Below are 21,994 nucleotides of genomic sequence, written 5' to 3' on the forward strand. Positions count from 1 at the left end.
CTGAAGCGGCGACTAAAAAAGATAATCATTTTATTGATCTGCAGAACACAGTAGGTTCCGCAATTGCAGCCCAAGCTACAGCAATCTCCATGATCTTGGAAACAGCACCAGGAGAAAAGGTAGATCAAGAATCTTTCTGTGAGTTGTTGTCGCATGCAGGACAATTGCTAACTGACACCTTTTACCAAATATCAGTTACCAGAAAATCGTTTATTACGCCCCTGATGGACAAAGTATATAAAACATCCCTAGACGAAGCAAAATCGGATGAATGGCTTTACGGCGAAAAATTCACCGACCAAGTTAAAGAGGTGAAGATTCTGGAAAAAACCAGCTCAAACCTGAAACCCGCTGCTAAAAAAGCAAATCTTCCAAAAATTAATCCGGTAAACGCGAAATACCCAATTATGAAGTCCAAGCAGGTGGGTACAACGCAATGGAAAAATCAACATTCAAATTCACCAGAAAAAGAAATTACCCATCGAGCCAGAACACGTCCAAAACAGTCAACCGATCATCGAGCCACTCATCGTCGAGGAAGTAAACCAGGTAAACGCAGGTCGTTTAAAACATTTTATAGATGAATGGAATAATATCACATCAGACCAATTTATAATAAATTGTCCGAAAGGCTATAAAATTCCTTTCCAAGACCCTCCGCTTCAGATTAAAGCTCCATTAGGAAAAAAGTTCTCAGCGGAGGACTTGGAAAAAATAAATGTTGAAATTAAAAAATTACTAAGTAAGAGAGCTATAGAGGAGTGCTCTGATGAATCTAACCAATTCATCTCATCCTTTTTCCTTATCCCAAAACATGATAAATCAAATAGATTTATCATTAACTTAAAAAACTTAAATAAATTTGTAAAAACTATACATTTCAAAATGGAGGACATTCGCTCCGCGAGAAATTTAAGTTCAGAACACGTATATATGAGCTCTATCGACGTGAAAGATGCTTACTATTTAATCCCAGTTCACAAAGACCACAGGAAATTTTTACGCTTTAAACTCTTGGGGAAAACCTATCAATTTACTTGCCTACCTTTTGGTCTATCAACAAGTCCACGTGTTTTCACGAAAACCATGAAACCGGTGATTAAAAAACTACGAGAGTTAGGTATCTTACTAGTAATATATATAGATGACTTACTTATCTTAGGAAATACATATGATTCATGTGTGAAAAACACACAGGAAGTCATTCGATTACTAGAGTCATTGGGGTTCGTAATTAATTATAAAAAGAGCACCTTAATACCAACTCAAACATGCCAATACTTAGGTTCTATACTTAATTCTTGGGATCTGGCACTAGAACTAACTCAAAAGAAAAAAGAGCAAATTGGGAAATTGCTGAGTCAATTCAAAGAAAGAAAATGGTACAAAATTCGGGATATAGCCCAATTATTGGGTGTTTTGACGGCGGCAAGTCCAGCGATTGCCTATAGTCAACTCTACACTAAACGTTTAGAAAGAGAAAAATTTCTTGCACTCACATTCAATGGTAATGATTTCGAGGGAAAAATCTACCTTAAAGAATTTTTAACCAATGATCTAGAATGATGGAGGAATAATGTAAAAATTGGCGTGAACCCCTTTAGATCCCATAACTACGTCTTAGAAATTTTCTCCGATTCATCCCTAACCCGATAGGGTGCGCACTCAAATGGCAAAAGTACCCACGGGTTTTAGAGTACAGAGGAAAAAAGTCATCACATTAACACATAAAATCATTTGCAAGTAATTTATCTAATTACGAAATACTACTTAGACTAGACAACACAACAGCGTTAGCATATGTGAACAAAATGGGAGGAGTAAAATTTCCTCACCTCAACGAGTTAGCCTGGAAAATATGGCAGTGGTGTGAGGTAAAAAAATTATGGATCACAGCTGCATGTATACCATCTAAAGAAAACTATGAGGCTGATTTCGCTTCGAGACAAACGAACATAGATACCGAATGGGAACTAGCTAAAGATGAATTTGAAAAAATTCATAATAAATTTGGACTCTTTTCGGTTCATCTATTCGCCTCAAGGTTGAACACAAAATGCGCGCGATTTTATTCTAGATATCCAGATCCATTAGCTACATCTATTGATGCATTTACAGTTTCTTGGGATAAGGAAAAATTTTACGCCTTTCCTCCCTTTGCTATTATATTACGCTGCCTACAAAAAATTAAACGAGACAAAACAGAGGGTATCTTGGTTGTTCCTCATTTGCCGACTCAACCATGGTACCCACTCTTCAGGTCTCTCCTCAAAGAACATCCCCTGATTCTTAAGCCTTCAAAAAATTTATGGTCATCTCCTTGCAGGACCAAGACTCATCCACTAGCAAACAGCCTGTCCTTAGTGGTCGGGAACTTATCCGGGCGGCTTTCTTGAAGAAAGGTCTAGAGGGAAATTCGGCAGAGGTCATGACCAACTCAATAGCAAGCTCGACATTGAAACAATATCAAAGCTCCTTAAAATTATGGACAGAATTTGCAACTAAAAATAACGTTAATATACATAACGCCAGCATTCCGGAAATAATTTCCTTTTTAACAAAAAGATTTGAAGAAAGAGCCAGCTACAGTACATTAAACACTACCAGATCAGCCATAGCTCTAATTTCACAATCTGACCTATCATCCGATGGCTTAATATCAAGATTTTTTAAAAGGAGTATACCGACAAAAGCTAGCAAAACCACGTTACTCAAGTTCTTGGGATGTCACCCCAGTTTTGGAGTACTTAGAGAAGTTACATCCACTTAGTGCCCTTAAACACAAAGAGGCAGCTGAGAAGGTAACACTCCTACTAGCGCTAACTATAGCTCACAGGCTCCAAACGTTAGCGCTAATTAATATTTATAATATTAAGCATTCGACTACAAGTATATCCATAAAAATCCCAGACTTGATAAAAACATCCAAACCTGGATCGGATCAACCAGAATTTATGCTTCCTTTTTTCAAGAGTAAACCTAGTATTTGCGCAGCGTCAGTAATATTGGAATATATAAAATATACGAAAGACCTGAGATGTAGCTGTAATAAAAACCTACTGATTTCAACAGTAAAAACTTATGGGCCAGCAAGTGCCCAAACCTTGGGACATTGGATAAAATCTATTCTGCACAAAGTGGGAGTTGATACAAGTCAGTTCTCCGCTTATAGCAATAGATACGCAGCAGTCTCAACAACTTATAAAAATGGAATAAGTGTGGATACAATATGAAGAACAGCAGGCTGGTCAAAAAACTCGCAAACTTTCGCTAAGTTTTATAACAGCCCCATCCAATCATCAGAGATGTTTGCACATGCTATTTTAAAGAAATAAATTTAATACAAACTGAACAATTAATTAATGTAACGGGACGGTTAAGTCCGCCTCCGTTTAACGGGAGGCCGATTCCTCGCCCTTTTGGGCACACTCGCGCTGCGTAATCGCCTATCCACTACCGTAATATTATAAAAGCGAAATATGAGCATAAGCTCACATTAGCTTACCCATTAGGCATGCAATGCATGTAGGTGCCTCACCAACAGCCACCACGAGACCGTCCTCACTTGGACCCAAACACTCCTCCCATCTCAGGAAATAGAGAGACTCTGGTCGAAGTGGGGCTTGGAATGGGTCCCCCATGGTACCAATTCCATGTATTGGTGGACATGCTGCAGATTAGTGGTGAGTCACAGCCTTCGCTCATTGCCCCAAAAAGGGTTTCTTCCACATTATACTCACTCGGATTTAAGACAGCAGTTAAATAAGCTTGCCCTCAATTATTATTACCGAGTGATTATCACTATATGCTAGTCATAGTATTGTGTACAGGCTATTACCCTTAGAATTTTAAGACGTTCAAGAGGGGTCGGCTTAGCCCACGCAGAGGTACCTATTGGCTTCCTGCAACCACGGAGTTGCCGCATGTTACAAGGTGCAAGACATGCGGGCACCGCTAACGGTTGGAATACTGATCCCAGAACCCGCGGAGAGGGTGGTACTTGCTAGTTTTGACGTCCCCTAGAGGGTGCCAAAACCACTTCTGGGATACAAACTGAACAATGTTGTCATTTCTGCTCTGAACATCTACATGTTATCATCATCGATCCAAAGGCGGGCTCGTTTGATCGTACAATTATGTATAAGATAACATAATTATATATATTTATATAAAAATATATATATAAATATATGATTATATATATTTATATATGATGAAATAATATATAATAAATTAAAAAGAATTATACAATTATTTATAAATATATATCGTTATATAAAACTATATATAAATTTATATAATTATATATGTTTATGTATAAAAAGTTTAAAATAAATAGATATGCTATATATAATTATACAAAAATATTTATAATTTTATATGATTATATCTTATTACATATATAATTTTTTTTTCCCGGGTGAAAATAGCCTGAAGGAATTTTATTAAAATTTATAAAATTTTATGAAATTTCATAGAATTCTACAGTCAGCATTTATTTTTTGAAAAAAATATTAGATTACGAAAAACATTGCAATTGCACGGAAAGAAATGAACTATATAAACTGAGAAACGACGAGTAATGTAATAATAAAGTGATTAGTAAATATTATCATTCAAAATAGTAATTCTTTCATACCCTCGCGGACTTGGAATCACTGTAAAATCACAGTGAATTCACTTTCATCGTAATTTGACTGTATATTTACGGTGATTTCATAGTGTTATCACAGTGATTTTATGCCATTTTGTCATTGTGATTTAGTAGTGATTTCACTGTGATTTTCCACAGTAAATTTATGGTGATTTCATCATGATTTCACAGTAAATTAATGGTGATTTCACAATGATTTTACAATAAAGTAATGGTGATTTCACCATGATTTCACAGTAAAGTAATGGTGATTTCACAGTAAATCAATAGTGTTTTCACCATGATTTCGCAGTGAATTAATGACGATTTCACCATGATTTCGCAGTAAATTAATGGTGATTTCCCCATGATTCTACAGTAAATTAATGGTGATTTCACCATGATTCCACAGAAAATTTATGATGATTTGCCTATAGTTTTATGGTGATTTTAGAATAGCAAAAAAAAAGTTGTTCAAACATTCTTCAACTTTTTTCTGTACTTTTTTTAAATAAACTGAATATTTGTGTCATGATGGCCATTTTTGATTTTTGTTTGTATTCTTTTTTTTTTATTTCAAAGTTCTCGGAACACTTAAAAATTTTCAAAATGTGTTTTGAGAAATAAGTTTAATGGAAAAAATTATAAAAATCTTCAAAGTTTGATATTATAGAATGACAAAAAAAATAAAAAAAGGTAGTCATTGAAAATTTTTGTTTTCTTTTTATTTGAAAAAAAAAACAAATGATGGTAGGTTTTAATAATTTTTTTGTATTTTTTTTCCACAGTGAATTTCCAGTAAACTTACAGTAAATTCACTGTGAATTTACTGTAAGTTCATAGGAAATTCACTGTGAATTCACTATATATTCACTGTAAATTTACTGTATATTCACTGTGAATTTACTGTAAGTAAAAATTTGAATAAAATGATACGTAAGGTACGTAATGATATAATTAATTTTTTTAATTAATTCAAAGGCAATTTTTTTACTGCATTAGAATAAAAAATTTTTTTTATACTTCTTCATTAATCAAAATAAAATATTGTGGGTCTAAAAATAAAGCACTGGCCACAAATAGCACTTCTATCCTGATTAAGTACATTCTATTTAATTGTGTAATACAAATTAAACTCGTTAAATTCATATATAATTACCAACAAAATTTTGGAGTCTGTTTTAACTGAAAATACAATTTTTTTTTTGAACATGAAATAAACTGAATGAACACAAATTATCAAGATAAATTATAAATAAATAACACGAGCAAACGGAAGAAATATTTCATAGTAAAGTTGCCACCTCCTTTTCCCCTTCATCTCATTACTCTTTTCGTTCACTGAACTTGTTCCAATAATTAATAAATAAATCCCAATAGGGCCAATCAGGAACCTGATCATTTCCATCAAATTCTTCTTTGTAGCTAGCAAACTCAGCATAGAGAGTAGTGAATCGAACAATAATCTCTGCCATAGACTTAGATGGGCGGAAGTGACAATTGTAAGCAACAACCCTGTTTTAAAATAGAATGAAAATTGCAAAATTAATAAGATTAATTCAAATAATTATACGTAGTAATACAGATTAAAACAACTTACAAAAAATTATCGTAGTAATTGGGGTCCTCCACGTCTTCCCAATCATTGGAATTGAAATAATTCTCATAATCATCGGCTTGAGTAACTGGAAAAAAAGTTTTTATTGTTAATAATGATGGTAATTAAATAAAAAGTATAAATTATAATACTAGTATTCACAAATTCTTACAATAAGACATTTTATCACAATTTTCGAGTGCAAAGAACAATTAATGAAAGCAAATACTACTAGGATGTTACTGAAATACTGATTTGATAAGGAGATTGATATTATAACAGAACAATGTTGTTGAATACCATAGAAACGGCTTTTTCATTTGTTGTTTTGCGAAATTTTTTTGGTGAATTTCTTATCAACGGTAAAATTGAATTTAATTTCTACAAAACGAATCTAACAAAAATTAACAAATTTAGCGATCTAATTAGATATCAATAGAATAGACATTATATGAAAATAAAAATAATAACAATACTTAAATTAGTAATTTAACAATGAAATACAATTTAATAATAATTATTAATAACTAGTATTATTATTTTTATTATTATTATTTATACGTATTTTATATGTTACCATCAAGTTTTTCTAAACATCCTCTTCATCTCCATCACTCAAACTTTCTAATCGTTTTTCTTCTAATTTTCTAACCAGTAGTTGTTCCTTTTCTATCTGTAGTTTTAACAATTCAATTTCATATTCATGTTGTTCTTGGGCGTTTTATAAGAGCACTGACGCTAATTCATTCTTGGGTTTGATAGATACTGATTTATCAGAAAGTTTACTATAAGGTTTTTGTAAAATTTTAATTTTAAATTTTATAAAATTTAGGCAACAGCTAAATATTAATTGAAGAAAGTAGAATATCATAAATGTAAACAAAAATTTAATGAAAAAATTATGTTTTTTTTTTTATTATTAAGTTTAAAAAATATTAATCTTTATTTTTCGAAGATTAACTAATAATATGATTGTAACTACAAATAATATTAATATTAACTTACTTCAAATACTTCATCATCTGAATCATCTTCGCCATCCAAAGTAAAAATTTCATCAACTGTCATTTCTTCAGCATCGTTGTCAAATTCATTACTCAGTCCTTGTACTGTCACATTATTCATTATGTTTAGAGCTGCATCGAAGATAGGATTGTTAGAGATAATCATTCCCCCACCACATTGAAAAAGTACAAATTTTTTTATTCAATTTTATTGTTAAATTTTGTAATATTCTTATCCTATCATAAAAATGAAAAAAATTGAAAATATTTACCTGTTCCCATGCTTTGTTTTCGCAATTTTTGTGAATATTTTTTGGCTAGCGATTTTATATTTTTCCAAACTGATTGTAAATTAACAGAAAATCTAGAAGAAAAGTCTTGATTAAATTGTCCAGTTATTATTTTCCATACTTCCTCCATATCGTTCAAAGAGACTTTGTCAGTTGTTTTACTTTCGATCACATCTTTATGTTCATTAACTAATTTAATTAATAACAGTTTTTCATCACTGGTCATTCTGGAAGCACGTTTGCTAGCGACTTCTTTTTTTTTAAGTTGTCCATGATCACTCTACAAAAAATAAAAAAATTCTCAAATCTAATTATTAAGTTCAATTATTTCATCAATGACAAAAATCCTAAGTCAAAATAAAAAAAAATAGCTTTATCAATAGTAATATCTATTTTTTCTTATTAATTTATTTAATTGTATAAATGACAGACTTCAATACTAGTAACAATTAAGTTATTTATAAAATTTGCAATGAACATGTGATTTGTAAAATTCTTTATATCTTACTTTTTTCGTGGACGTTTTTTATTTTTTTGAGTAATGTAATTTGAATAAATATTTAAATAAAAATTGACTTACCAAATATTTCAATAAATTGATTGTAAAAATCAATGATATGACAATTTTTTTTGTTCAGTGATTTTCGTATGTTTAATTAATAAAATCCAGATAATTACAGTAGATTATTATGATGAAGCAAAATATAAATATTTTAGTCCAAGAAATGAGATAATCAAGTCTTTTGATAAAAAATTATAAAAATAGTATTTTTCTTCAATTTCGCCGAATTAAACTATAATTACAAAAATTAAATGGTTAAATTTGAGGAAATTAGTACTGTATATAAATACAGTATTATTACTGTAAGCTAATAATGAATATTTTTTTAATATATTTTTGAAAGTATCCATTAATCAAAATTCGCCGTAAGTTTACATTTCCAATAACTGGATTTTGTACTTCCTGAATTAGTTGGTATTCGTTAATCGGCACTGTTAGCGGAGCTCGTGGCTTTTCTCTTTTCAACATATTGTATAATACAGCAGTAGCTACAATAATAGTCAAAGCACGTTCAACTTTTCGAACTCGCATGCCATTTAAGACAGCAAACTGCCTGGACCAAACACTAAATGTTCGTTCTATCCTATTCCGGGTTCTTATTTGAGATTCGTTGTAAAGCTGCTCGGCAGCGCTTTGTGGATCCTGCAGTAGAGTTACCAAATAAGAAGAATTTGCATACCCCGAATCACCCAAAAGTAATGCATCACCAAACGTATCATCTTCAAAAAGATTATCTATTCTTGAATTTGTAAAAATGGTAGAATCGTGAGTTGACCCTGGCCACCTGGCTACAATATCGATGATTTCTAAGTGCGCATTACATATTACTTGCACGTTAATAGAAAAAGTTCCTTTCCTATTTCGATAAATCTCAGCATCATTACCACCAAAAAAACGCCACTTATACATGTTTGCAGTCGATACAACCAACAGCACGTATAAAACGAGCTATTTGATGAAACTCTACTTGATTTTGTATTATTTGTTCTTCAGTTGATGGGAAACGAATAAATTCATTACGTAGCGAAGCTATTGTACGACAAAGGATGTGCACTGTTTTGCAAACTGTACTTTTCGAAATTCCAATGAAGTCTCCGACTGTTATATAAAAACTCGCAGTTGCAAGAAAACGTAGGATGATTAAGAGTTGCGTAATGGGCCGTACTGCATCATTTCTGAAAAATAATTATAATTATTCTGTAACATTTACTAAAAAACATGGTCTGTATTTTTATAAAATTCAATATATATTTTCTAAAAAAGAAAGAAACATGTTTACTTTTAAAATTTATTCAACAAAAAAAAAGTTATTTAAAAAGTTGTAATAATTAATTTTGTAAATTTTTAATTTTAGAAACAAGGTGACCATTTACTCCTGAATAATTGTACATATTAATTTTAGTTTTGACTAAGAAAAATATTAAAATTTATTTTATTTATCGAATAACTTTCTTTCAATAAACTATGTAACTAATTTAAGACGAATATCAATAGTTTCATAGATTTTTTTTCATTAGCAAAGCTGTTAATTGATACAATTACCTAAGTTAACGTAGTCTTTTTTGTGGAAAAAAACATAAATAAATAATTTACCTTTCAGAAAACAATTCAAAATGTCCAGCAAGTCGATTTAACAATAACTGTGTGGAATTTTTCGAGAATCGAAAACGATCCACAAATTGCTTTTCATTAAAAATTTCGAAGTAATTTTGACGTACACGAAATACAAGAATTCTTCTTTGTTCTTCGATTTCGACATAATTATTAACATTTCCATCGTCCGAGTCATCATCTGATGACATTACAAAATTAATGATGTCCATCTATCACTGCTATATAGATACGTGGATAGATTATAAATTTACCTATTAAATAAAACCAAAATTTTAATATTTTGAAGTATTATACAACAATTATTACTACTTGTTTAAATTACATTATAATAATAATATTTCAGTAATAATTACTTACTAGTTTTTCATTTTCCGTCAGTAATTAAACTTTTACAATCGGAGGTTAATATTAATGAGTCATCTGTCACATGTATTTATTTTGATTTTAATATTTAACAAAGTTCAGGGGGAGCTACTCGCGGACAACGTGATTTCGTTTATTTTATTTTTCTTCCTATATTGGTAACCCTTTTATCTCGGATAAAATTTTATCCCAGATTGAAAAACTGGCCCTAAGAGGGAGTAGCGTATTATGAAAACTTGTATGATAAAGCAGAATTTCATAGAAAATCTGGCAAAGTCTGGAAGATGGCAGGGTAATGCCCAAATAATAAAAGAACAAGAAAGCGCAGTAGCCCGTAGCCAAAGCTTTGAAAATGTGATATAGAAAGACGCAAAGCAGCGTCAGCGTATAATTGAAATCAACAAGTCATAAAATACGATGTGGTTTTTGGCACTACACGGGTAAAAGGGGCCATGGCAAATAAATTAATTCGAATCAATCGAAATTATTATAAATAATTCTAGTATTTAATTTTTAATCATCTCGAGCCTTCAGTTAAGTTTCTGATTGCTCATTGGCATAGAAAGCCATTCAGCATCCGTTCAGCTTAGACTTTATTATGCCCTGATTAAAAAAAAGAATTAAAGAGGATTAAAAATTTTTTTGATCCTCTTTAATTCTCGTCAGAGAATTAAATAGAATTAAGGAGAATTCATATTTAGAAATTTTTAATACTTTTTTATTCTCTTCAGAGAACTTGATAGAATTAAGGAGGATTCACTTTTAGAAATTTTCAATACTTTCTAATTCTCTTCAGAGAATTAAATAGAATTGAGGAGAATTCACATTAAGGAATTTTCAATACTTTTTAATTCTCCCGTTAAGAAAGAGGTTTAAGGAGAATTAAAAATCAATCGTATCCTTTTTAATTCTCCACAGAGAATTAAATAGAATTAAAAAGAATTCAGTACTATTAGCTTTTCATTCTATTCAATTCTCCTTGGAGAATTGAAAAGTATTAAAAAGAATTTACACTTGCAATTGGCAATACTTTTTATTTCTCCGCCTAGAATCAAAAAGGATTCAGCATTATTTATTCTATTTAATTCTTCATGAAGGATTACATAGTATTAAATTGGATTCAAAATATAAGACTTTCAATACTACTGAACTATCTCCAGAGAATTAAAAAGTATTGACAATTTCTAAATTTGAATTCTTCTTGATTCTATTTAATTTTCTACAGAGAATTCAAATGTATTGAAAGTCTTTACTCTTAGATCATGTTTAATAATATTTAATCATTCATGAAGGATTGAATAACATTGAATAGGATTTAAAATACAAGACTTTCATTACATCTGAATTTTCTGTAGAGAATTAAACATTATCAAGAAGATCAAATGAAAAAGTGGTAGTACCTAAGAGTAATAAAAATTTATCAATGTAAAAACTTTATTTATTAATGCCCTTTATAAATATTGAAGCAAAGTAAAAGTTGTTATTTTATTTATTTTTGTCATTTCCGTCATCACTTTCAGATTCTTCATTTAAAAATTGCCGATATTTTTCTTTTATTCCTTCATCCACCTCATTTTCTTCTTCATAACTTTTGTCATCTTCGATATTGTTATTGTTTCCACCTTTTTCATAGTCTTCTCCTTCAACATTTACATCTGTTCCGATATCTTTATTTACTTTTTCTTTAGACTGCTTCTTTTTTTTAAGATTATTTGTTTTATCTTTAAGATTCCCAATATATTTAGATATATGTTGTCTCATTTTTCCCACCTCTTGAGTTCTTTCTAACGGTTTCAATGATTTCGTAAAAATAGAATGACTCAAGTAATGTGCAAACAAACCTGCAATAAAAATTGAAGAATTCAAATTTGAATAATAAGTGTTATAAATTATAAGAAATTTAAATAAAAACGAAATAGTACATTGTGTGACCATGGATGAAACAAATCGATTTCAGACTCGGGTGAGGTTGGCTGCCCGAGCCGTAGGCGAGGGCAGACATCACCCGCAGTCTGAAATCGTGTTTTATCCTGAGTCACACGCTATACTATTTCCGGACCACCTGCATCGGAACTTTAAAATTCTGCGTCAGCAGCCAGTAAGAAACAAGTTAATTTCAAGCCGATGATGCGGAGAACTGTTAGAGAATGAGAACTCTGTGATTTACAGTCACTTATTAAATAGTAAATAAGACAAAAATATTATTTCCACTAATTTTTACTAATTTTGTATGGCAACTTAAAACTGTTACTTAAAAAATGGAATGAGTAAACTGAAGTGACAATTAAATAAATGAGAGTAATAAGGCTGCAAATTAACATTAAATATAACTGACACCGGGCAGAGACAATTGTGTTTCTATCCGCTGTATGAAAGCATTCTTGAATTATGAATTCGCTAGCAGTCGTTTGCAGCATCGGCTTGAAATTAGCTTATTTCGACGCGCTGTAGAGACACAGAAGCTTCAAGTATCGATGATGGTATGATAAGAATATTTTTAAACAAACGCCACTTGACGTTCACAATAGAAGTAGATTCCGTTAACAGCTATATTTTGACAAAACTCACTTGACGAGATCCTGAACTTTTACCTAATTTCATAACTTTTACATGTATTTTACATAAATATCAAATGGTTTTCTTTTCATAATGTGAAACAAATTAATTAAAATTTTATCTTTATATATATATATATATCTACTCATATTATCGAAAAAGTCAAAAAATTCTAGTGATAAACAGTTGAGGAGTGAAAAATTGCTTGCTTTTAAAATGTTCAGCATAAAGCACTACCTCAAAAGTTTGGCGTTATGAAGCGTGCAAAATTCCCTGTTTAGAAATTCCCGTAGATTCTAATAGATTGTCATAAATTCTCATAGAGATTTTATGAGAATGAATGAGTTCTATGAGAAGTGCTATAGTTAAGTATAGAGCCTTATACATACAGCTATAAGAATCTATTGGATATTTTGAGCAGGATTGCTTAACTATGACGTGTCGAGAGTTAAGCATAATCTTTACCGCTTCGTGGTTTCAGGCGTGAAAAGTAGCTCCATTTAATAATAATTTGCCTACCTGACATGGTAAGCAGAATATTTTCATCTAATTGTTTAAGCGATTCATCATTTTTATATTTAGTTCGATGGGAAGTTTGACCAATTACGGAACTTTCAAGAAGCGTCTTTTTGCTAAAAAAGAAATCAACTGCTCGGTTAACAAACATAGTTGGTTTTGTTGCTCCCATTAATTGGTCAAAAATTATCTGTGGGATCCATCGATTATTTCCAGCGTATACCTGTAAATAATATATAATTTATATCTTTTCTGGTTTTTATAATTAAGTCTTGCTAAGATTACTAACTAAATTTTTTAACTTCCCGCTATGAAAATCAATGATTTGCGATAATTTCGGACGGTATTGCACAGTAAAAAAAATTGTGTATCTGTGTTAAAAACGATCCGTGTTAAATTTTTTGTGTTCATTATCTTATGTCGAATCAACACAATTTTCTGTGTTACTTTACAATTTTTAATCGATCTACTAGTCAACACTTTAAAAGTGTTACCTAGTACAAAAATCACACTGAGAGAAAAAATACGTTTTCAGAACTAGGAAAACGTAGTAAAAAAACATCTCAGCTATTGACTGTAGTGCCCGTAACTAAAGTGTTATAGTAAATAGTACTACAAAAAAGTAGTCGATTACACTATTATGCAGTTGAATACACTACTATAATATTAGTGAACATGACTGTTCTGAGTTGGGTAATTTAAATTAAAAATTTCTAGTCAGCGCAACTATATGACATGGTAATAATTTAATATTTATATCAAGTAAGATTAACCAATTGAACATAATTTTCTTAACTACAAATTTTAAGTCAGCGTAACTACAATATTTTGTTACGGCTTATCATTTATATTAAGTTAGATGAAGTATGTTACGCTGGGTTGTTTGAACTAAAAAGTTTATAGTATATTCTCCTAAGAAACCATAGTCATTCAGACTTTCCATACATACTATCCTCCGAGATTTTGTTTTGAGTTTAAAACGTTTTTTTTTTTTTGGTTAGCAGGAAAGTATTTTTTATTTTTTGATGTCGAGAAATTATTCAAGGAATTATTAATGTCATTATGTAGTTAAGCATCTACTATATGATTACCAAAACAGGCACTTGTCATTGTCAAATAACAGAGGAGTATCGGTGCCAGAATTGTTCTCAAGTATGGAATATAAAAACTCTAAAATATCGATCCAACCAGGAACAGCACAAGAAGTTGAGTGTCATCTAGTGGCGAGCACTGAACTACTTCCGCTGCTGTCTAGCACCTATGACTTTCTCCTCTTCCACATATATATTCTCCCAACAAATATTTCTCTTAAGTCTTTTAGATTAGAAATCAAAGGAAATAAAAAAAAAAAAAAAAAAAAAAAGACAAAATGTCGATACCACCAATCTGGCGATTTATTTATAACATTAGTTAACAAAAAAAAGTATCTGGACGATAAATAGGACTGCAAAAATCTATTTGTTTATAACATTAGTTAACAAAAAAAAAAGTTCTCGGTACGATACGACAGCAATTCGATTCAGAAAAAATCCTGTCGATTAGTGGTATCAACATTTTTTCGATTTTTTCAATCTAATCCGGACTTTGAAAAAATCCATTTATTTATAACTTTTATAGTTAACAAAAACAAAAAAAATGGTCTTTGGACGATACGATAGAAATTTACTTCGGAAAAAATGCTGGCGATTGGTGGTATCGACATTTTGTTTTTTTTTTTTTTTTTTTTTTTTTATTTTCTTTGATTTTTAATGTAAAAGACTTAAGAAAAATATTTGTTGGGAGAATATATATGTGGAAGCGGAGAAAGTCATCGGCGCTAGGCGTCAGCGGAAGTAGTTCAGTGCTCGCCACTAGATGACACTCAACTTCTTGTGCTGCTCCTGGTTAGATAGATATTTTAGAGTTTTTATATTCCATACTTGAGAATAATTCTGGCACTGATACTCCTCTGTTATTTGACAGAGTGTCAAGTGCCTGTTTTGGTAGTCATATAGTAGATCCTTAACTACATAATGACATTAATAATTCCTTGAATTATTTCTCGATATTAAAAAACAAAAAACGTTGTTAAATCAAAAACGTGACTGATTCTATTAACTTTTAGTGAAGCAAATAATAGAAATATTATTGTCAGTACTGCACTAGCTTGTTACAAGAACTTTATTTTTTTTTTTATAGTTATATCAACTATTCGAAATCTACTATGTAGACGTATTTACTGATACTATTTTAATTTATTCAAATAAACTATGAATAAATTATCGTAACTACTGCGAAGGATTACGTTACAAAAACTAATTTTTCATAGTTATATCAACTATTTACGATCAATTAGATTAAAATGATTACTAATACTATTCTAATTTATTACAGCAAACTATTCAAACACTATTTTTCTTCACTGCTAAAATTCAAATTTTGATAACTTAATCATTATAATTATATCTACTAATTCATTCCCGCTGGGCTGAAATAGTTACTAACACTACTTTTATTTATTGAAGCTAACTACAAAATTATTATTGTCAGTACTGCTCAAGCTTCAGCTCAAATAACTTTTTTTTTCAAGTTACGTCAACTACTCAACATTAACTAAGCCGAAGTAGTTACTGATACTATTTTAATTGGTTGACGCAAACTATAAATCGTAGTTATTATTACTATTAAATCTTAAGTTTCGAAGACTATTTTTTTATAATCGTTATAACCAGGTAAAAATTGTTTATAAAGAATAGTTAGTGCTACTATTTTGCATAATTTCGTGGACTACCGTGTAGCACCAGTGACTACGAAAACTAGTTCACAGAACTAATATTTAATATCTGAGTTGTCGTAATTCAGGCTACACTGAGAAAGAAAAATACTTTTGTTAAGAACATTTACTTGATACAAGAACATATATTCTTGATAATTTTCAAGAATATATAATTTTGCCTGAAGAATTTGTAGAATTGAAGGAAATAATTTTTATTTAATTCAAGTAAAGCTATTGTTTTGTTTACTTATAATATAATATCAAATTCATATAATAACAAAAATAAATTTGATGCTCTTTTTTCAAAAAATTGATAATTAATAATAATAAAATAAATATTTTGAACGGATTTCTTGAACCAAGAAATTCTTGTTTCGAAAATAGTACTTTTTTTTCTCAGTGTACTATGCATTTTTCTCTCAGTGCAATAATATCAACATTTATTACGTATTATTTTAAAATCAACACAAAGAAAGTGTTGAAGCGACAGTTAAATTGTGTTAAGGAAATATCTTTTTTCTATTCACGCAGGTAACGCCATTAAGCTTCAGTTTTGCTTGGTTTCTTATTATTTTTGTGACATTGATTTTATTTATTTGTTAGTAGAATTTGTTAGTAGCTAACATTAGTTAAATATACTTAATCATTTACTTCGTTCGTGTCGTTGTTTTTATCCCCAATCCGAGGCTGTCCTTCAATCTCCAAAGTACCGGAAACTTTGATGTGTTCTAACATATCTATTAAATAAAATTTTATTTATTATATCATTGTATTTGTGTATGTATGTATGAATATATATGTGACATAACGCGCCATGTCAGCAAGATTGCGCCCACAGTTCTCAACCGGTCGTCATTAAATTTTGTGAGCTTATTCTGGGGATCAATACCAAGTTCGAAAAAGAGCAAAACCGGTCGGTTAGTTAACGAGTTGTGGGTGTTTGAAAATTTTTTTCATTTTAAAAAAAAGAAAATTAGAAATCCATCAATTTTGGGGAAATAATTTTTAAACCGTTGAAGATAATTCAAATCTTTTAAATTTATCTTAAATTTTACGTAATTACCTTTAATTTATACTATTATTCGTATAATTTTTATCATTTTTCGAATTTAATTTGATACTTTAAAAATTTCAAAAAATTTCGAATGCATGTATTTTGAGCTATATCTTAACATAATGTCTTAGCAGTAAAAGATTGCTTAAATCTTTAAAATGATTGTTAAAGTTCACATAATTATCTTCAGATTAAGCTTTTACTTGCCCACTTTTGATAATTTTTTTAAATTTCTTTGGTAGTTCGAAAAATTGAGAAAAAAAAAATAGAAAAAAAGACAATTATTCTACTATTTTGTCTTTAAATTACATATTTTTTTCAATATTCATTAAAGAAATCTACCCACCCATATCGGGTGTGGCTAATGGTGTTTTTAACTTCCCGCTGAGAAAATCAATGATTTTCACAAATTTCGGGAAGTTATTGTTTTCACCCCGATTTGCGAAAATCGAAATTTCATCAGATGTCGACGTTTCAAGGTCTTCGAGAGCTATTCTGACTGTTTTTAGAATGATGTCCGAGTGTGTGTGTGTGTGTGTGTGTGTGTGTGTGTGTGTGTGTGTGTGTGTGTGTGTGTGTGTGTGTGTGTGTGTGTGTGTGTGTGTGTGTGTGTGTGTGTGTGTGTGTGTGTGTGTGTGTGTGTGTGTGTGTGTGTGTGTGTGTGTGTGTGTGTGTGTGTGTGTGTGTGTGTGTGTGTGTGTGTGTGTGTGTGTGTGTGTGTGTGTGTGTGTGTGTGTGTGTGTGTAAAAATATAACTTTCGAAGGAGTGAATTAAGCAAAAAATGTTAAGAGACCTTTCTTGTAGAGCATTTAATTTGTTTCAAAACTCTGTATCTTGACTAAAAGAAATTTTAATATTTCTAGTAGTTACAAAAATCCAAAAAAAAAAAAACAAAGAATTCAAAAAACAAATCAATATTTAAGGCACGGTTACAAGGAAACGGCTCGTTTTTCGTCAATTTACTAAGAGAGATTTTTTGTAGGGAATTCAATTTCCTTTAAAAATATGCATTGCTCAAATTTTTCAAATAGGTGATTTACGAGTCTTGGGTAAAAAATGAAATTTCTGTCAAAAAACGAATATTTGTAACGATACACCTCTTAATATCAATATTAAGGGCTCAAACTTGCACAATAATTTTTTTTGGTCGTCAGGAATAATATTTTCACAGTATCGAAAAAAAAAACATAGTCGATTTTTTTGGCCCAGTCTAATATATATATGTATATATATATATATATATATATATCAATCCAAATACAAATCTAGCACTGAAATGATCGAGAGTGTACAGTTAATTTTAATGAAATAAAAAATAATTTTAAGTTTAAAAGAAATTTGAATTTTTCTCCCTTTTCATTTCGTATGTATAACATTAAGGTTTAAAAAAAAAAAGAAAAAAAAAAAAGTAAATATCACAAAAAATATTTTTAAAAAATTCCATTCCTGTTTTAATTCAATCAACGCGTAAAAGTAGTCTGAATACATATAATGAATGTTTTATTTTTGAGTAAGTAAAAGCAAATAAGCGTTAGTGGATGTGAAGAAATTATATTGATAAGAAAATTTCGGTGTGGTATAATAATTAATTTTTGATTTTGATGTGGTTGCGAAACTTGATCACAGCACTGTGCTCAGTTCATTACCAAACCAATTTTAGTAAGTTTTATTAATTATTAGTTTAATGCTTGGTAATCATGTTCGAAATCAATCGATATTATACTTTAAATATAAGTTTATGTTACACCTACGTTACTTTTACAACTGTGAAAATCTCCACGTGTAAACTTTCGCTTGAATTATTTCAAAAACTATGTAAATTATTGAATTTATTCAATAGTAATCGAAAGTGCTCTCATAACTAAGCTTGAAATATAATTTGCTTTTTATTGTTTCGAATTTTTGTTATGTACCCTAACACCAATATTTATTACTTTTTAAAATGATTTATAATACCTACGAATGATTTTTTGTTATTTAAAATGATTTCTTAATATCTAAGAAATAATTTCACACTGTAAACAAAACTAGTCTAGCATAAATGATGTGTTAATTATCATAAAATTTTATGTAGATGAGTGCTTTTCGAATCATGTAATGAACAAGTAAAGGTACATTTTAATTTTTGTCAGCCACTAAAAGTACATTGAACGATTTCCTAAAAAAAAAATCGATACTAAACAACTCTTACGATTATTCGGAATTATTCGGATTCTTACGAAAAACAATCAGCATCCGTTCAGCTTAGACTTCATTATGGCACGGCTGACACGGGCCACGGCAAATTAATTAATTATATCAAAGATAATTATTATAAATAATTCTAGTATTTAATTTCTGCTCATCTCGAGCCTTCAGTTAAGTTTTTGATTGCTCATTGGCATAGAAAGCCATTCAGCGTCCGTGCAGCTTAGACATTATTATGGCACGGCTAACGAACACAGGCCACGGCGAATTGACGAAATCATTGATCATAATTATTATCAATAAATGCTTGTATTTCGTTACTGCTTGTAGTACATGAGTTTACTTTTTGAAACACTTTTAACATAATGGAAAAATTTGAAATTATCGCTATATTTTTTGTCATTTATCTCATCGAGCATTCATTTTTTTCTGATCGTCTTTTACGACCTCGATCGTTGTTATTTATTAATTTCGATGAATTATGAATCATTGAATAATGGTTAGAAAGCAAAATTCATATGTTCGAGTATTTAAAAACGAATTATTTTCTTTTTCACGCTTTATCCTTATATCGCAAAATTCAAATGCTCAAATTTTCAGCGCTTAGATTGTAGATGGCGTCAGTTGTTTCCTTGTTATATCTTATCATTTTTCAATTCTACTTCGATTTATATGCGTTACTTGAAGAAGAATCCTTTGTTTCATTCGTCTTAAATTTTTTTATCAAAGTGCGCGTATATTAAAATTTATGAAACAAAGACAATGTCTGGAAAAATATTATTTAAAAATCAATCATTCTTTTCATATGCTGTTGTAGAGACGGCGATGAAGTTGTATGAAAAAAAATTCAAGCAGAAGTTCATGGTAAAAAATAGTAAAACTTTATATAAAGTTTATTAAAATATGCCAAATGTTCAATTCAATCCTGAACTCGTTTACAATGAAATATATTTTGAGTGTCCGATAGTCAAGAAACATGCTGGTCATACCAAATAAGAATTTTTATGGTTAATGCATCATAACGAATCTTTTAGCCGGTGCAGCAACGTAACGACTTTCATCACCATCATAACTTTGAATTGATCATTTCTTGGTGTGTTATAAAAAATTATAATAGGAACTTTCAGAATATCTACTGTGGTCCGTGTCAACCGTGCCATAGTAAAGGGTGAGCTGCACAGATGCTGAATGGCTTTCTATGCCAATGAGCAATCAGAAACCTACCTGAAGGCTCGAGATGATTAGTAATTAAATACTAGAAATATTTATGATAATTATGATTGAAAGAATTAATCAATTTGCCGTGGCCCGTGTCAGCCGTGCCATAATAAAGCCTGAGCTGAACGGATGCTGAATGGCTTTCTATGCCAATGAGCAATCAGAAACCTACCGGAAGGCTCGAGATGATTAGTAATTGAATACTACAATTATTTATAATAATTTCGATTGATATAATTAATTTATTTGCCATGGCTCCTTTTACCCGTGTAGTGCCAAAAATCACATCGTATTTTATGACTTGTTGATTTCAATTTTACGCCAACGCTGCTTAGCGTCTTTCTATATCAAATTTTCAAAGCTTTGGCTGCGGACTACTGCGCATTCTTGTTCTTCTATTATTTGGGCATTACCCTCCCTGATAACACGAGTTGATCGTGAAAAAGTTGATCATTCATTAGTTTCCGACCAACTTGACGACAAGTTATCGACAACTTCAGCTTTTGCAACTTTTGGCTACAAGTTACCGCCAACTTTCTCAGAAAGTTGGTGCCAGTATGGAGCCGCAACTGGAATGCAAGTTTCTGAGGAAATTGAAAAGAAATTTACCGTTAACTTATGATTGCCAACTTTTGCAAGCAACTTTTGCCACCAACTTTCTCAGAAAATGTCCATCAACTATTGGAGGTACCAACTGTTGGCGGTCAACTTGGTTCCAGTTGCGGCTGTTATGTCCTCAACAGCCTCAGGTGCCTCCACCTGTTAATTAATTAGTAAACTTGAGATATATAAGAAGCGCGCATTTAAATTCCATTTGAAATTATATATTAATTTCTTACAACACTTATTGCGTCTTAACAATATTGAGTCAATAATTTAAATGATAAATCGTCGTGGCACATACTCATTAAATTATATATTTTTATTATAAGAAAGTTTAAATAAATAGATAGATAAACCTTTATTTTGTATTCAGAGAAATATAAATACAGGTTGAGTGGTCTTGGAACGTTTCCTGTCATCCGATACTTAAAACCTAAACAAAACATACGCATAAAAATCATGAATAGGTCCTTGTTCTAAAGTTAACCGTCAATATGGTTATAAACAAATACATATTCTATCAACAAGTAAGAAAAGAAAATATATAATTAATAAATGTTACTTACTAATGAAAACCATGTCTCACCAGAATTTAACTATTACTGTTAATATTAAATAAAGAGTGACGCGTATAATAAATAAATTAAAGAAAATATAGAAATATAGCATTACATTAATTATAATAATGTTTCACAATAAATAGTAATGTCAATCGTACTAAATAATTAAATATAGAATAATTATGGAGGAATACACCTCTGATAGCCTAGAATATTTAACTGGAAGATTGTATCTAAGTACATATAAATAGAATAAGTAATAAGAAGTTGTAGAATGGATAAAGTGAAGAACGTATATGTGTAAGCTTATATCCCAAATTTGAATTAGTAGAAAGTATAAATGTATAAGTATAATATTTAGTAAAGAACATAGATATATAAGAATATATACATATAAGCATGAGTGTGAACATGAGAGTAGTGGGGAGAAGTTGGAGAGTGAAGGTCCGAGATCTCTCTGCCGTCTGATGTAACTTCACTT

At 30.4% G+C, this 21,994-nt stretch overlaps 1 protein-coding gene and 1 long non-coding RNA gene across 3 annotated transcripts; both read right to left on the reverse strand.

The window, feature by feature from the left end:
- Positions 1–6,813: 6,813 nt before the first annotated feature.
- On the reverse strand, positions 6,814–8,382 carry LOC103569145 (uncharacterized). Of its 2 annotated transcripts, none has more exons than XM_014442372.2 (4): positions 8,105–8,382; positions 7,507–7,804; positions 7,236–7,366; positions 6,814–6,995 (listed from the first exon to the last, which is right to left on the reverse strand). In XM_014442372.2, the coding sequence occupies exons 2-4, from the start codon at positions 7,748–7,750 to the stop codon at positions 6,969–6,971; spliced, it is 402 nt and encodes a 133-aa protein (XP_014297858.1). In that variant the 5' UTR covers positions 7,751–7,804; positions 8,105–8,382; the 3' UTR covers positions 6,814–6,968. The 2 variants fall into 2 exon arrangements, with proteins under 2 accessions (XP_014297858.1, XP_014297859.1); XM_014442373.2 differs by having other exon boundaries at positions 6,814–7,015; positions 8,105–8,380.
- Positions 8,383–8,995: 613 nt separating this feature from the next.
- LOC103569148 (uncharacterized) lies at positions 8,996–10,144 on the reverse strand. Its single transcript, XR_008404032.1, has 3 exons — positions 10,058–10,144; positions 9,680–9,951; positions 8,996–9,261 (listed from the first exon to the last, which is right to left on the reverse strand). It is a non-coding gene; the product is annotated as an uncharacterized LOC103569148 (long non-coding RNA).
- Positions 10,145–21,994: the final 11,850 nt, after the last annotated feature.

The sequence above is a fragment of the Microplitis demolitor genome, chromosome 7, assembly GCF_026212275.2.
Source record: "Microplitis demolitor isolate Queensland-Clemson2020A chromosome 7, iyMicDemo2.1a, whole genome shotgun sequence".
NCBI classification, from domain to species: domain Eukaryota; kingdom Metazoa; phylum Arthropoda; class Insecta; order Hymenoptera; family Braconidae; genus Microplitis; species Microplitis demolitor.